The 18063-nt window shown below is 34.1% G+C and overlaps 1 protein-coding gene across 2 annotated transcripts in view; it reads left to right on the top strand.

The window, feature by feature from the left end:
- LOC122789986 (serine/threonine-protein kinase 26-like) overlaps positions 1 to 18063 on the top strand; it is an 809573-nt gene that overhangs the window by 415973 nt on the left and 375537 nt on the right. For both annotated transcript variants that reach the window (XM_044057496.1, XM_044057497.1), the window contains one exon: positions 5029 to 5214. In XM_044057496.1, the coding sequence (XP_043913431.1) occupies positions 5029 to 5214 (186 nt within the window). The remainder of the gene's footprint in view (positions 1 to 5028; positions 5215 to 18063) is intronic.

Below are 18063 nucleotides of genomic sequence, written 5' to 3'. Positions count from 1 at the left end.
TTTGCCTTGCTGCTGCTTGTGCAATATTGAGCCTTTGACAGGTAATTTAAGTTTTCTACAGGAGAGTAAGTATTTAACTCTAATTATTGTCAATATTAAAGTGCAATTCACCACCCTTTCTCCTAAATTCACCAGTTTTAGGAGGAATATGGAGGGAGAAATCACAATTTAAGCATAAAATCAGGGATATCCCTGAAAGTCAGGGATAACTGAGAGGTATAGTTATAGGCTTTCAGTGACCGATCACAGAAGAACCCTTTTTGGTTTCATTTATGATGAGTTTTGTATTGATGTTATTTGAGAAGATAAGTTTTGATCACTAGTGCTCAATTACTTTGTATTTAAACACTAGTGTATTTGACCATTGCATATACTCTTGTGTATTTTGTGTGTGTGTGTGTGTGTGTGTATATATATATATATATATATATATATATATATATATATATATATATATATAAAATGTATATATGTGTATGTATATGTGTGTGTGTAAAATATATATGTATATATAATGTGTGTATTTATACATGGATCTCCATTCCAATGTCAAGGGCATTCTTTTCAACTGCAGTTTGAGTGACTGGACTGGCAGTATTTCAGAGAGATTCTTGAATACTGGAGATGGAAGAACTGTTCCCAATCTCCAGTATTGTATGATCTCAGAGTTGGTATATTTTTTAGGGGGTAGTAGATTGTGAGGAAGCTTGCCTCCCTGTAAAAAAAGCACTTGCATTTTTTGAAATGCCTCATTCCATTAATTTTGTCCTTTGATTTACTATAAACGGGAGGGCAGAATTTGAAGTGAATGTACTTTTATTATATACAACATTGAAATGCTGAAGACCACAATGTCTATAAATCTCTAATACTGAATTCCCCTACTAATGTGAACATGGAAATGAGTTCTAACATGAGACCTGTAAGGGGTGTTGGAACAAGTCCAGAATTTCAATATTGTGGTCTTCAGCATTTTGATCTTTGGATAATATGGTCTTCAGATTATGATTTTCAAAACTGTGGTAGTAAACTATTTCTCTCTCTCTGTATGTGTATATTCATATATATCTATCTATATGGAGAAAGAGAGAGAGAGATCAAGATCTATATGGAGAGAGTGAGTGAGCGAGAACGAGTTATTACTAAGCATTGCACACTCAAATCACAGAGATGTATTTAATGTAACAAAGCATTCTAACTTACATTTTCATTAAAATTCACAACTAAACCAATCAAAAAAGGAAAGCTTTTTCCTTTTTCTGAACTGTTCAACTAAAAAAATAAATATCCAACTTCCAGGCATAATTTTTTTCTGAATAGTGGGGTTAAGGGTAGGGTTATGGATAGCCCACATGAGTAAGGGTGAAGGGGGTACTTCACTTTAGTACACCACCTTGCCCTAACTCTGCCCCTAATCCCAAGCCTACATGTTTGGGTACCAAGTGTCCTTTCCCTGAATATCTGTACACAAGTTGCACACTTCAAACATGCCAATACCCAATCAAACAAATATATCCATTTCCTTGCCCCTTACTGTACTACACTCAACCTCAGTGTTGAAACATGTTGAAAGTTTTGGCATTACTTGAGTATTGAGCTGCATTTTGTGGTTTACAACTGTACAGTTAATGTATTGGACATCTGAGGCTGTTGATTTCAGGAGTCCTGCTAAGCTGACCAGTGTATGTATGATGGTAGGAAAAAATTTGGTCATCACAATAAGACTTGTTTCCATGTTGTCTTCCACCATTTACAGTTAAGTAGCCTTTCTAGGTATAGGGATGTCGCAGTTTGTAACTTAGCAACTGATTAATATCTTATATTACCAACTGGCTTACAGACAGGATGCAGAGAAATCAAAATGGGGAAAGTTAATTCTACAAAAAGACCATCCGCTAGTGGAGTCCCTCCAGGGTTCTGTATTATGACCTCTCATATTTGGCATCTACTTTTTCAAAAGTTAAAGCAAATACCAAATAGCTGTCATTGAATAAGTTTGTAGATGACCAAGCTAGGAGTAGTCACTGCAAACTAATAGCTTTGGCATCCTGCAGGAAGGTTTGTCCCAAACAAATGTCTGGTATCAAAATCATGGACTGAAACTAACTACGAAGAAATACATTATTGTATTCTTTGGGAAGTCATCCATCCCAGGGAATTAACACATTAACAGTATGTCTGAGAGAGTTGACCCAGCAGTTCCGGATTTGGGAACCTATGTGGACGTTGACTTAACTGTTGACCAACATGTCTATTGCAAGTCATTCAGTATTGCACAGCAAGGGGATTGTGTCTAGATCTAGGAATGTCACTGTCCCCTTTTGGTCAGACGTCATTTGGCCTCCCATTGAGTATAAAGCCCATTTGGTATGCATATGTCCAGACACATGCAACATCTGGAACTTCCACAGAGATCTTGCTAAAAGGATGCAATGTCTAAACAATAAGTCCTATATGGACTGGCTCAAAGGCCTGTCACTATACTTTGTATCCTACAGACTGCTAGGATGTGACCTGTGTCTGACATACAAGACATTTTCCAACTCATTACTGATGGAGTTATTGGACATCATCAAGTTAAATGCAGCAGAAATACTCAGTCTAGGAAACTAAACCGTTTCTGCAACATCAACCAAAAATTTGGAGAGACCGGTATATCTCAGTGCTCTGAAAAATACTTCCCAGACATTAAAAAAAAAAAAAAACTCATCCCTGCCCCCTATTCGAGCGCAGTTGGTTCTTTGGACGGGTAATGGAAAATTTACCCCATGACTGCCCCATGTACTACTAATGGACAGAGGCAGCTCCTAAATGCTTTATCCCATGCATGGATCCCCTCAAATATATCTCTAATATGATCCCAGTTATTTTCACTAGGAGTATTATGTGATTATCACCGTGGGATGGGAAAATCCAGTCTAATATTAAACTGGATAGGTTAATTCAAGCACCAGAAGGGAAATTGGCTAGGCTTAAAATGGCCTTCAAGGGCAAGGTAGCCTAATACTTTACCTAAACACCTATGAACAACCTTACGAGAAAAATAGGAAATTATAAGATTATTCCTATAGTAGAATTGTCATAGATGCTGAAAATGGAAAGACTTGAGTTACTTTAGGGCTAGTTTCGCCATTTGTTTGTGAGTGATATATTTGCATATGCAGTCAAACTGTTTTAGTCATACTGCTTAAAGAAATTGGCAGCTGTTTGGTTACAAAAAAGAAATGGGTATTGTAGCCCTTCTGTGTATGCAGGCTAGCAAAGAACCCCAGTTGGACCTGAAATCCATTCTTTATAAACCAGTTTTAAAAATGGTGCAAGTGCTTTTCTACAGACAGCGCTGAAATCTTTTATAACTCAGACTTTATGCTCAGCAGTCTTAAGCTGTGGTACCCTTTTCTGTTACCTCACACAAGATATGCTTCCTAGCTGTCTAATCTAAATTTGAGTGAGATGGTTGTTTTACATTATGCACCCTGGGCGCAATTAGATGCATCTATTTTTATAGCTGAAATTCTGTTATCTACCAACACAATACTTAATTCTCTTTCTGATTAAAATAAAACACAGGATCATCCCATGTTAATGTTTCCAGTAGACCATTCATCCTTGGGTAGTATTTCCTGGCTCTATTAAAGGACATCCATTTTAAGTCTCTGGTATAGTTTGGTCTCCTGTTTAATAAGTGTGTTATCTGTATTATACCGCGGTCTTATGCATACAGTGTAGTAATGTGTTAGTTTTGTTAAGAGGTTCTTCATTTTGCCTGATGGCTATAACATATTCCAGTACTGGGTAAGAGTTGGGAAGCTGTCTTATCTTGCTACACATGTGATGATTGAGAGAAATGCTGTAGAGGAAGGAAAAAAAGACCAATTTTAATAACTTCCTTGGAAACTAAGCAACTGTAGGGTATTATATCCACAGATGACAAACATTGCTGTTGATGGTTTGTAGTGGATTTTATTCACATTTCTAATTGTGTTAGATCATAGAGGACCAAGACTTTTAGGTTAAACACTCATCATGATGCTTGAGCCTCTGTTTTACCCCTTCCCTGTGTTTTTTTTTTTTAAGCTACTTGTTTTGCTTCGCAGAAGGTTGGGCGTCGGGCTGGCAACTCTGCACCATAAAAAAAAAAATGACTGCCAATCATTAGTGGACCGGAGTTTTGCTGTGGTGACCCCTTACAGGGAAAAGACAAACAACAACTTGTTTTGCCCATCTTGGAACATGGAAAGATGGGATTACAAAACAGTCCTCTCTTTTCAGCTAGTGAGCCCTCCAGGTAGACCAGAAATGGTGAGGACTTGCATTCCCAGTTGTAATTGGTGTTAGGCTTGCCCTTTCCAGGTGTTGGTGATATACAGTTAGCACTTTCCTTTTACATGATGCTCAGGGAGTAAGATATCCTGTGATGTCATGACGTAAAGCACTGCCCTTCTGCTGATGGTATAAGAAGTTCAGTAGCCCATCTAATCAATGTGGCATTGTATTATGCTGTCTGGTCTCCACATGTTACCAGTAGCCCATCCGTAAGATGCAAATCACTGCTTAGTTGCTTTCCTCTAGGTTGTTGTTTGTCCTTCCACTGTGGTTCATAGTATTACAGTGACAACTATGGTAATGGAATTTACATGCTGTTAGGTCAAAGTCTGAAAGATCACAACCTGTCTCTCTAAGTACAGATCGTCTATCCCACAGTTCATCATTTTTAAATGTTATAAGAGTCAAAGGGACAAAGCTGCTGTGCTGTCGTGTTCATATAATTCAGACTTTCAGACCACAACTCGTGTGAGTAGAACTTTTTATTAAGTGGTTCCATACTTTGATCCGAGACTACCTATTTTATGGTTTGCAACACTGTTGGTCTGTCTCTTAGATGTCAGTAAGTTATAGTAAATTACCTAGCTAATTCACTCTCAAACCATGTGCTGTATTTTTACGTATTTATATTGCTAAATTAATTTTAGATGCAAGCTACACTATCCTGTTTCATTGCTTTTCTTCTGTATTAATTCCTTTTAGGCTGATATTTGGTCACTGGGAATTACTGCCATAGAACTAGCCAAGGGAGAACCACCCAACTGTGACATGCATCCCATGAAAGTTTTGTTTCATATTCCGAAACATAACCCACCGTTACTAACTGGAGATTTTAGCAAAGCATTTAAGGAGTTTGTGGAACTGTGCCTGAATAAAGATCCATCTTTTGTAAGTGCATGTAAATCACGCATTTTCATTATTGCTTGGTGAAGAGCTAACAAGATTTGATTTTGTATCTTAAGTATAATTTGGTTATATCATTTTGTGTAATGTATTTCTCAAGTTTACAAACACTTAAAGAATGTAATAGTATGTTCTGAACCTCTTCTACCCAATTGCATCCAAAAAGTTCATCTTTTATACCAAAGTACAGTTGATCAATTTTTATAATTGTGTGCGTGGTGCAGTCACAGTAAACACTGTTTTTTGGTTATTGGATGTGTATCTCTGATTATTTTATTTTATGCTCATCTTCTGATTGCTGTTGCAGTAGCCTAAGCTATGTGTGACATATTCTGCCAAGGATTAGATGTTCAGACAGTCTCCAGTTCTCTCTGAATTAACTGAAAAGGAAGTGTTTCAGTTACCAGATTTCCTATAAAGTTTACCAAATGTCTTGTCGTTTTTGCTTAAATGAGAAACACAATATTCAGTGCTGTTCAATTTGTAGATTTTTGACTGCAGGACACAAGCACTTATAACTTATTGAAAAAAACTAACAGAACAGGTGCTGCATGGACATGCAATTTCCGAACAATAAGAACCATGGAAACCATGGAAAAGTTTTGTTCACCAACTTTAATCTTCAGTGATTTACCAGAAAATTAAGAAGTTAAGAGGTGTGCAAGTTAGTGACTCTGGGCTCTTAATGAGTCATTTCCTGTATTCAAAGGTGCAGGGTTGAGTCTTTTTTGTTCCATTTGCCTGCTCCGCGACTCTGAGCAAGATACCAGCCAGAGCTCCTGGATTACCCTAAAGTGAATTTAGGTGATCATTTGCTGATAATTACAAAACTGTAATGACTAGTATTATTGACTAACTATATTCCAGACTTGGAGATTTATCTTACCAGATACCCTGCAGCCTTGATTATAACTTGACATTTACTAATTTTATTATCTGGTTAGTCACTAAAGATTACAATCAGTGGAAGGAGCTGTGTGCAGCTATATGGAATTCAGCAAAGTTCTGTAACAACATTGTATTCTTCAATCTGTGTTGAATGGGGGATTGCTAAAAATGCCATAAGAAAATACCACTCAAAACTTGCAGATAAGAATCCATCAGCCCACACAGTACATGCAGTATAGAAATAAGCCCACAGATAACTGTGTTCAAAGAAGGTATTTACCATGTCTGGTTGAACAGTTAGTCCGTCCCATCAACCCACACAGTGCATGCACGTCTAAGTGGTCAGGTTTAAATTAAACTGCATCTAGTGTTGTACATATGTAATCAGTGCATCTCATGCTGCAGTGTGGCAGTACGTGATCTGAAAGGAAAGTAGTTTAGCAAAAACAAAAAAAACACGGGGTAGTATGTGGTTTGTAACCTGCCACGATTCTCTTGGAGTAAAGGTCCTCGGGCAGCCAGCCATATTGCCCTTATTATAATCCTCCACTGCATTCCAGATTCTAGTTATGGGCTTTACCAAATGTATTCTTTATTAAACCGTTTTATATACATACACACACACACACACACACATATATATATATATATATATATATATATATATATATATATTGATAGATATTGATAGATATATAGATATATAGATAGATATATAGATAGATATATAGATAGATATATAGATGTAGCTAGATGTAGATAGATAAGATATATATATATATATATATATATATATATTTCTTTTATGTATATATATATATATATATATATATATATATATATATATATATATATAGGTATATATATATATATATATAGGTATATATATATATATATATATAGGTATATATATATATATATATATATATATATATAGGTATATATATATATATATATATATATATATATATATATATATATATATATATATATATATATATATATATATATATAGGTATATATATATATATATATAGGTATATATATATATATAGGTATATATATATATATATATATATATATATATATATATATATATATATATATATATATATATATATATATATATATATATATATGTGTGTGTGTAAGGTAACAACAACAATGATCAGAACCTGTTAACTCCCTCAAAAAGCAACTATTGGGAAACACTGGAAAAGAACCTATATATTCAGTAACAATAGTCATAGAAATAGCTATGGACAACTATACACAATTGAGCAACGTTGTTTAACAAGATTGTATTCAATACGTGTTGAACACTGGAAGGATAAAAATGGCATAAGAAAATTTAGCTTATTTCTGTTTAATTTGTGTATGTTGCCTGGGTAGAGGAGATTCAGGTCCCTTTCCCCTAATCTCTCTTAGTGAAAAAAGAATACTCCATTCATACGAGAAATTCAACTGTTTCTCTAGTTTTGAAAGTATAAAATTAATCTGTTATGTTTTTTAATATATAAACAAAGTCCAGAAGAACAGTACAAGCCAACCAACAAGTAAACAACCCAAAAAGCACTGTTTTGAGGAGAAGCAAAGCACTGGACAGCTGCAGGTACAAATCCAAGTTTATTGAGAGAACCACACACAAAACTTAAAACGCTAACACCACACCACGTGTTTTTCGTCTATTACATCATACTTCATCAGACAAAAAACATATTTTTTAATATATAGCTATATTCTCCAAGCTAGGCATCAAACTCCTGTTCCATGTTATTCCTCAGAGGATTTGAACGACACTCACCAAAGTCCAGTATACCTCTAAAATGTTATTGTTGTAGGTATTTACCCTTGGAACTGTGCCAGAAATCCAGAACTTTAGTTTAAACTGAAGTGAGTTTCTGTATCCCATTAAGCCATGAAATCAAGTAGCTCTATACCCATTGAGTGACTGGACAATGTCAAAAAGTATGCATGTTGTCCACCCCATGTTGATTACAGAGCCAGAAATGGTTTGCATCTTCTTTCTTCTTACATTCCATTGGAGGTTTCTTGTACTATCCATGTAGTAACCCTAGCTGTGTTAAGGGCATCTACTAAGATATTCAGGAGCCCTCCAGGCTAACTGCCATTTTTTCTTATTTAAACAGATACCCTCCCATGCTTTCCTTCTGTATTGCATCAATCAATTGATTGCTTTAGCATTACATTCCCACGTGTCTTTATAAGCAAGATCTGCTGTACTCTTACTGAAACTGATCCATTTCCTCCAAGACCAGGTTTGTATTCCCTCCTTACCAATAAGTGGAGCCACATTTGCCTGAGTTGTACACAAGTTAGTCAGTCATTCTTTTCTATCTGAAATTCTTCTCCAACAGCCAATACGTTTGTTATTGTATGGCTGTCAGTAGGGAATTCCAAGCAGTTGATCCCATAACCATACACCTTTTTATAAAAATGTTCTGCTAGATTTTTTGCTGTTTCCATTACTTTGGGGGTGCATGTAAATACAACATGTGGGCTTCATTTGTCCAAGTTTACCCATTCCTTAGGTAAAAAAGGACCAGAGGTAGAAAGGTTATCCCTATTATAGTGTTGTGAGAAGGACAACTTATAAAGCAGTCCATCTTGAAAGCAACAGTATGCCTGGCAAAGGTATAACCTGACTTTTTTAGGTTTACTTCAATAGTGATCTGTAATGGTCTTCATTTAAGCAGCCCTATATGTTTGGCTTCATCTCCCTGAAGGATCCTTACTTTTTCCATTATCTTATTTGCAATGTCTCCACAAGAGAAATACTGACCTAGAATGATCACATGCAAAACCTGAAGCTGTACCTAAACCACAGAAAACCTTCAGTAGTCCCTCAATCACACCAGAGATGTTTGTACTCATCAAAATAATCATCAGTGAACAGAAGAGAACTCCCTACACCTTCACTGCTCTTACCTTTGAGAAATGTTGTAAATTTAGTAGACAAGCTCTTCCCTTACCAGTAAAAATAGCACTGGTGATAAAGGGCACCCTTGTCCTGTTTCCACTCCATGAGTGACTAACATTAAGAAACAACCCTATATGTTGGTGTTTATAGAGACATTTGTGCCTTTTGAGAACCTATCCCTACATTTCATTTCTTCAGCAACCTTGAAAAGAAATTTTCAACTAACCATGTCAAACACTTTAACACCTTTATTGAAATATCACTTGTGACATAGGCGAGCATACAATTATATAAAAGGAAGCAAACCATATTAACATGTTCACAGTTACAAACATTATGCATCACATATATTTGTACAAATATCAATCCAACATTACATAAATGTCTCATTTCCTAACCTTTATAAACCTCACTCCTTCTCCAAAACATTCTCCATATATTATTCCCACAATTTCTATTTTTATCCTATGTAATTTGCCTTACCTCTTTCTAAAGATCCCACTTCCAGATCTTTTATCTCTGTTGCAATATTTAGTTCAAATATGATTGGTTACAACTTTGATTTCCATTTTCTAGTAATTGTTTTTTTTTACTCAAATAATTTTATTATTTTCCAGCAATATAATATAGAGCTTTTACAAATCCAATGAATCCCTCAAACAAACATGGAGTGAAATACACTCCTAATATGGAAAAACAAAACAGTTCAACCAAATTAACCTTCATGTCTAAATGAAAATTAAATAAAAGTGAATGTTGCGGAGCTCTAATTTATAAATTCTGGAGGTTTGTTATTTCCAAGTAAGAGAAAAACATAAATCGGACAAATTACTAATATAATTATGAATCTAGTGTGAGAGAAAAATAATTAGAGAAGAGAGAGAAGTTCATTATAAATAAATAGTTCCTATTATAAGATAAGTTGTAGTGAATAGATCTTTTATCAAGTGCTATTAAACTATACTTTGCAAATGAAACATTACCACTGAGTTAATATTATTCAAAAATCTTAAGTAATATAACTCTTTCTTCAATTATACAGCATAATTTAATATTCAATTGCATAGATATTGAAAATTGAGAACTAATATAATAGCAAGCAGAATTTTTTTTTTTCCTAACAACATTTAGGAGATGAAAAAGTTAAAAGAATTCACTAATGAATAAATATGACAATACTGTTAGGTAAATAAATTTTGAGGAAGTGAATAATAAGAATTATTTAAACAGTACCATAACTTCAACACCTATAAAAGTTTCAGTCAAATGTAATAATTTAACAAAGTATCAAGTTCTGTGTATAGAGTATTAAATATCTAGTTGTAGTAAGGTGGACGTATAATAGAACACTAATTTTACCTTAGTTTTGAATATAAAGCTGTGAATAGCTTCTCAATGTTCTTATTTTTTCAAACTATCTAAATACAAATGCTATCTATTAATAAAAAAATAAAAAGAGAAAGGCATCAAACTTCTATTGATTTAAGTGTGGCTTGTATCACAAAAAACAGAATGTACATAAATATTAATACGTCTCACAAAAATAATTTTTCTGTGTTTCCAAGCAACATTGAATACAGATCTGGACTTCAAATTCCCAAAACCTAAAATCTTATATTAACAAGCTAATATTTAAAGTGTAAAGAACATAATTATTATTTACAAAATTTATTATAAATAAACTAAATTCATGAAAATAAAGGATGAGAAGTGCAGATACCTATGATGAGTAATGTCAGTAAAGGGTACTATTTGTTGCTTGGTACAGATTCAAGCTGAAACAGTTCTGCATAACCTGGTTCTCATAATAAGTGGATCAGTTCTACAATATTAAGCATTTTAAACGTCCCTTACTTTTCCTGTAAACAATCAGAAAGGTATGTAACTTGAATTACTGCATTAGATATTTTATATCTCACACTGTTTCCCCAGAGTCATTGATCAGTAACATCATACTATATACATATATGTATGTTATCCCAGAGTTTGAGAAAGTAACTGTGAACAAGTTAGATAATAAGAAATGACTCATTTGTTCTGCATAATAGTTCACAAATGCAATAACACGTCTAGGAATGCATATAGTAGGCTATTTAGATACATACATATGTCTCTGTTAGGTTATACTTGCCAGAGCAAGATTTAGAATCAGTGTTCACTTTATCTATTGTACCTCTTCCCGCACTCTAACAAAATAAAGTAACCCAAGTTCTCACTTTTCCTCTGAATAAAATCTAGCTACATAGTACTATGTCACTTGTTGTAAATAATAAGGCAACTACCAAATGTACAGAGATTAACTTTCAACAATGTCTGTCTTCATGGATCAGAGTCCAAGAGAGAATGAAGGGGAACAGAAAGATGAATGAATCAATAACATAATCTAGATATCGATGAACCAGTTTAATTATGTATAGTAGACAAGGACTTGTGGTTTGTGCGAAGTGTCAGGTTCTAAGTATGATTTCTTGAAGCATTAATTGTATATTACAATGGTCCTTAAAGGTAGAATCTAACTTTAGGTCTGCTTTAACTACATGAATGTAAAGAACTATGCTATTAGATACCAGCAATTTTAGCTGATACTACTAAAGCGTATGAAATACGCAACCGAGAGCCACAATTGGTTATCGGGAAGAAACCAGGATTTCCAAGTGAATAAAATGCTGCTCTCTTTCTTTTATCTTTATTTTTTTCTTTTTTGTCTTTAATTACTAAAATAACAGATGACGCTGACAAGTCCTTGAAGGAAAAAGGGTATGGGTTCTAAAGAAAGGATCATATTACATATTTTATCTACTTATACTTGGAATGGGCAGGATATGAGAAAGCCAATGATACTGTATTGTGCTTGAGCAGAGGCATATTTCAAAACGTGGAGAGACAACATTTTTGTAATTTTTGTTTGCTCGGGGCTATATTCACAAACAAGAAGTGACCGTGAACTGTCAGATTAGAATGTTAAGACGCTAAAACAACAACATTTTAGTAACCAAAGTCAAAACTGTAATGCTTTGTATTAAATACTCTAAAATAATAATTAATTTCAAATCCATAATAATACCCTGTACTAAGTAACTAGATAAAGCCTATAGTCTCATGAATGTAGGGTTTAGGTTGTCTAGTGTGTACTGTCTCTCTAAAATTGTCTCAGAATTAGCCACATAAATGCGTGTTGTGTAACTGCTTATTTTCCTTTTTTCTTAATTCCTTTTCTACATACTAACGTTGGAAGATATCTGAAAAACAGTTTGCTGCTTCTCCTCTTCTACCCACTCAATAATTCATCTCCAAAGCACTTGAAACATTCATCACACTGACAAGATGACCACAGGACGGATTAGCACATTAAGTGCATTATCTACGGGTTGAGAAATGCTGTAATCACTTCCAGCCATCTCCTTGCTTTCTGTTGCACTCAACATGTGAAGCATAATCTCACACCCATTGCCAGTAACGTTTAAGTGCCCAAACTATAAGACCACTCGCAGCAGTATCCTGCCAAAATCAGTAAAACAAATCAACTAGAAATACCCTTATTATGTGAGCTGTATAATTTCAAAGATGCATTTATCAGACCCGGCACATTAATTACATCTCTTGAAAGGCAAGAGATTGTAAGGGTACGTAAAGATTTCTGTCTATTTTCTGGTGAGCCTCTAAAGCATGTAAGCTGTTCTTTCAAGGCAAAACACTATAGTAGCTGCATCATGAGAGGAGAAGTAGAATAGAGTGTGGAATCCTGAATGTGCAGCAACAGAAATTAAGTAGTTCTTTTCCAAGTTAACTACATTGACACCGAAGTGTATTTCTATTTTAAAGAATTGGCGCCATTGATTATTAACTGTGCGAAGTAGTGCCAGGTTGTCTATAAGCGCTTGAGATTTTTTTAAAAAAAGGTGTATGCATGTGCGCACATAGGAAACCGTTAAAATATGAAATTTCAACGTTTTCCATTGAATTAACAGTGCCCCCATGCCAAAAAAGATTCATTTATATAGAATTAATTAAACAGTCAAATTATAATAGTCTGAGTTAGCTCTAAACATTACTTGAAGTGAATACTAAATAGCCAAATCATGTAGGAAGTAACACAACTTAAGTCAGTTACTATAATTTAAAAATTTTATAGTGATGTGTATTGGTTTGTGAATGAACTAAAGCTAAACTATAATGCAAGTAACCCTTTGAGTGTGAGTTTTAAAGAAACAATTTACTTAAAAGCATTTGTGAAGATGTTCACTCTATTCACCTATTATATATGACTAAAAAAAATGATATGATAAGTGACATTTGAGCCTGGTTTTCCTCATTTGCTACGAAAGAAAATTATATTTCAAAGTGCCACACTAATTATAAAAACACTTTTCATTGTCAGGTATAATTGCCAGACTTGTGATGAATATATTACAGAAAGTATATGTTTAAGTAAAAGCATATAGTCACAGAGTAAATAGTCAATTTAATAAATAAAATACATACTTTTTGAAATAAAGTCCAGAAATCTACATCTTTGTTGAATCTTTGAGAGATTTAGAAGACTGCATACTTTTAGAATCAGTTCTTTGTTTCTTTTTCCTTACATTAGTCCAAGTATTTTTCTCTGGGGATCTTTTCAGATTGGTTTATGCAGACCACTCCATTTCTTCAGGAATTGTGATGATATTGCTATTCTTGATGAAGGTGGAAGCTTCTTAAATATTGTTAAAAGTTCTCAAGTCATTTGAATAGAAAATTCTGATTTTAGCAGGAATAGACCATTTGCGCTTTTATTTTATCTTGCTTGAGAAGTTTCACTAATGGACATTAAGGTTTGTTTCCTTAATTCTAACACTTTTTTGCAGAATAGTCATGGTCAAATCTAATCTGACTCTATTTATATATTGTGGGACTTTTCCTCCAGGCTGAGTTTAGTATGAGTTCTTTATCCAAAAAAAGTGAAACTTTACCACAGTTGATTTTGGGTGATGCATTAGGTGAAGAAGGGATAGATTTTCCTATGGCTCTGGGAGCTCTATTTATTCCATTTGATAATCCCTCTTTTAAATCAAGCACTTCAGGAAGCCAGGAGTTCAAAAAGGTGATGTCTTCACTCTGTTTTTTCTGGAAGACAAAATATTCTTGTATTAGTTCTCCTCTCCCTGTTCTCTAAATCATCCACTTTGTTGATTAGCCAGTTATTTTGGTGTAGCAAGAATTCTGCCTGACTTTCCTTTTCTTTGAGCCTCCCATCTGTGTCATTTAGTGATGTCTCCATATCAAGTAATTTATTTTGTTGTTGCCGTAATATTTCTTTTAGTACATATGTTTGCTTTTGGCAGTTTTCCTTGAGACTTTCCAAGTTATCAGTAAATCTATCCATTTTCAACAACAGTTCATGTAATGTGGAAGACATCAGTTGAATCTCTCTCTTCAAGGTAATTTCGGAGTGAGAATTCTTTAAGCTGGCCATTACCATACAGTTGTGATGTTCTCCAGTATATTTTGACAGGAAAAACAAATTAAAATTTCTTGAAATTTGATAAAGTTGTAGTTCTTAAGTTCCTTGATATTGTTTTGCTATTTTTAGTTAATGAAAATAATTTTTTTCCTATTTTTTAGTACTGTTTTATGGAGCTCTAAAAGATGCTGCTTATCTGTTTGCCATCTAGGCTCCGCCCCCAGTAATTGTTTTTTTGATAGTCATCAGAATTAAACTTAACAAGCCTTAGTATGTGTAGGCAATTCAGATCCTTTATTACCGTTCAAAATTAATTTCGTTAGTTACTTTCATTTGCATGCTCAGTATTTCTGACATAGTACTCTGCAGGGAATACGAAAAGTCTGCCAGCTCATTACACTCCCAAAATATGTTACCAGCTGCTTCTTTCTTCCTCATCACACCTCCAGTCACCATTGCCCAAGTAAAAACTCTTTTGGAGTCTTCTTAGGTACAAAAATACCTGTGCAATCATTTCCAAGCAAAAATTCTAAATCTTCTAGACTTTGTTGCAGATTTGGGAGCCATGTACATGTCCTCCCAATGTTTCTGAATTGCTTATCCAATCCTTTCTAACCACCTCTGATTCCTGTAGTTGTCATGCAGTAGTTTGTGACCTACCAAGTATACCTTTGTAACCACAGATTCTGTTCTAGATTCAACTAAACACTCTATCACTGCAGGTATTTCACTTAGGATTCCTCTCTCCCCATCTCTTTGCCTGTACTCTGATATCAATCCCTGACAAAGAAGGCAATCTCTAGCCTGCAGTCCAAATGTTTTATTTGCCTCTTCCCATTTTATTACATTTCTCTCTCTAGTTATTTGATTCTACCTTGGATCCTTTGCAAGTTTTCTCCCCATCTTGCCTATTGTATGTACCCATAATTGTAGTCATCCCTATTGGCAAAACTCTTCTCCATTCTCCTGTTGGCTTAGTTCTTGGAATACTTCCTGCTACTTTATGAATACAATATTCTGTATGTCTGTTATTCTCGTAAAGGATCTGCATCCAAAATCCCGTTTTCCTTATTGAATTTTCTCTCTGCTAGTATCATCATCTCTCTCCCATTTGAATTATAGCTTTCTACTTGTATTAAGTCTTAACTGTGTAGCTATAAAATATCCCTTCAGATCAGGTAATCTTATACCACTTTGTTCTTTTGGAAGGATCAGCTTATCACTTGACCCTTGCCGTCTTCCCCTCCCAGATATAATCCTTCAACTATTTATTAATTACTATCAGACAAGAAAAAGCAAAAGGTCCTACCATCCAAGTAAGTCAAAATGGTTTAATAAAAACAAAACACACAAAGCTTCCAAGCCACTCAGGACTCTTCAGTGTTATAAACAGAATAAAACCTTTCCACATTTAAACTAATTCCAGCCTATCGGATCAAAGAATCGATCACAAGACCAATTTTTCTTGCAAATTATATATATATATATATATATATATATATATATATATATATATATATTTCATGTATATAAAGTATATAAAACATATGTAAAACATTTATATAGAATATATGTGAAAAGGTATATTTGAATACATGTCACAAAACACATATATGTATGTATTTTTAAGCAACAAACATCTGTCTCTTTTAAAAGAGGTTTGATACTATTGTTAACATTTATGCCAAGTAGTCATCTGTCCTGAAAGCTGTGTATGTTTTAATTGTTTTACTAAACCATTTTGACTTGAACGGTTGGACACTTTTTGTCTGATTTTCACTTTGGATTGCTGTTGGGTCCGTTTAGCTGCCTTTACTACCTTTTCTTTCGGATTAGGTGCAAGTTACAGTAATTTCTATCTGTTGGTAAGAATCTGTTTGCTTCTTTATTTACTTTAAGAAGCAATGAACCTATATTAGATTCTGCACCAAATGATGAGAAACAGATTATTCTTAAATGTTTGGAACTAGAAGCGTCCGAGTTTCCTTGCTTATATAGATTTCAACATTGATCCTAGAGGCCTTCAAATTGTTAGGATGCCAACCTATAGGAATAAGTATCCTGTATTATTAAAAAGCTGGCAAGAAATTAATCTGCAACTTTCCATTAATTATATGAAATTAATGAATGAGTTTTTCTTGCCTATAGAGACAGAGATATCCGATAATGTCAAACAACTTGAGGAACAAATTACCAGTTATGCATTGTTTATTTCTATTTTCCACGGATTTCAGTGCATGTTGGAGAAGGAAGAACTGTTTGAAAACAAATTAATTGCTGCTAAGAAATGTACATTTTTAAGAGATGTTCAAGATTTTAACACTGAACTGGTTTTCAGTGGCCTAGAATGAGTGAATGTAAATCTAATACAGTGAAATTCGCTCTTCTAATCGCTCATTTAGTCAATCTGTGATGAGTGCTGCTTCTACAGAGAATGCAGCAATCGGTAAGGAACAGACTAAACAATCAACTTTTGTTTGGGGAACAGTGTAGTTCACTTGGATGACTTTCTTCCTGCAGGAACTGCAACAACTGAAAAGTCTTCTACTTTAAAATTGAGTTAGTTTTGCTACAGTCGTTGATTCTGATGTGGCGACTATCCACATGTTAATTCTGTAGAAAGGAATGAAGCCACTACTTTTTTAGGAATGACCAATTTTCAGCTAAAACTACCAGTGTAATTATCAGCCCCTCAGAGAGATTGAAGTTGAACGAGAGGGAGAAGTAGGAGAAGGAATCAGAGTACAGGACAGACAACACGCACACAGATGGGACCAGTACAGCAAATTCACATACAGGTGAGACCAATAACAAGAAGCCAGACCAAGAACTGAATTGCTTAGAAACTGCTTTTAATTTATCTAATTTACTTAATGAGACTGAATTGATTGTATTAGGTAAAGGTTTGTCGTTTGTTTCATCTGTTGATGCCTATTTAAATAACACTCTTTCAGAACTTAGATTATTTGTTAGAAATATTAATCTTAAACTAGCTTTTAAAACTAATTTGTCTCATTTTGAGAATGAGCTAAAAAGATTAAGTATGTTTGTTCCTAATGGCATACCTACTGCTAAAGCATTTTATAGTGTGTGTGAAAATGAAATATACAAAGTGTTTTTCAGACTAACAAAAATAAGTTCTATAATTTCAATCAAATTGAAAAGATAACTTTATGGATTTATGTAGTGGAAAAGATTTAATTATTAAGCCAAGCAGATAAGGGAGGTAAAGTTGTACTTATTAATGTAAATGATTATATTAAATGGATGCATGATTTCTTAATTGACGCTGACACATTTAAAATAATATCTAATGTTGTTTGAATTGTGTTATTTGCCGAGTGAAATCTTTTTGTATGACTTCTTAATGGAGGGCTCTATTACACCTGATTTATATAATTTTCTTTACACAGCTAACCCAGTTGTACCCTTAATGTATGGGCTTCCTAAGATGCATAAGAGCCTGACATCTCCACCCATGAGACCTATTGTTTCTGGCAGTAGTTGAATTTACTAACCTATTATCTAAATACTTAGAGAAAGAACTTCATACTTTGATACAGCA

This window comes from Protopterus annectens, chromosome 15.part0 (assembly GCF_019279795.1).
Source record: "Protopterus annectens isolate FY-2018-M chromosome 15.part0, PAN1.0, whole genome shotgun sequence".
Lineage (NCBI taxonomy): Eukaryota > Metazoa > Chordata > Ceratodontiformes > Protopteridae > Protopterus > Protopterus annectens.
The sequence above is the reverse complement of the archived record's forward strand: the minus strand, read 5'-3'. Positions and strand labels throughout refer to the sequence as shown.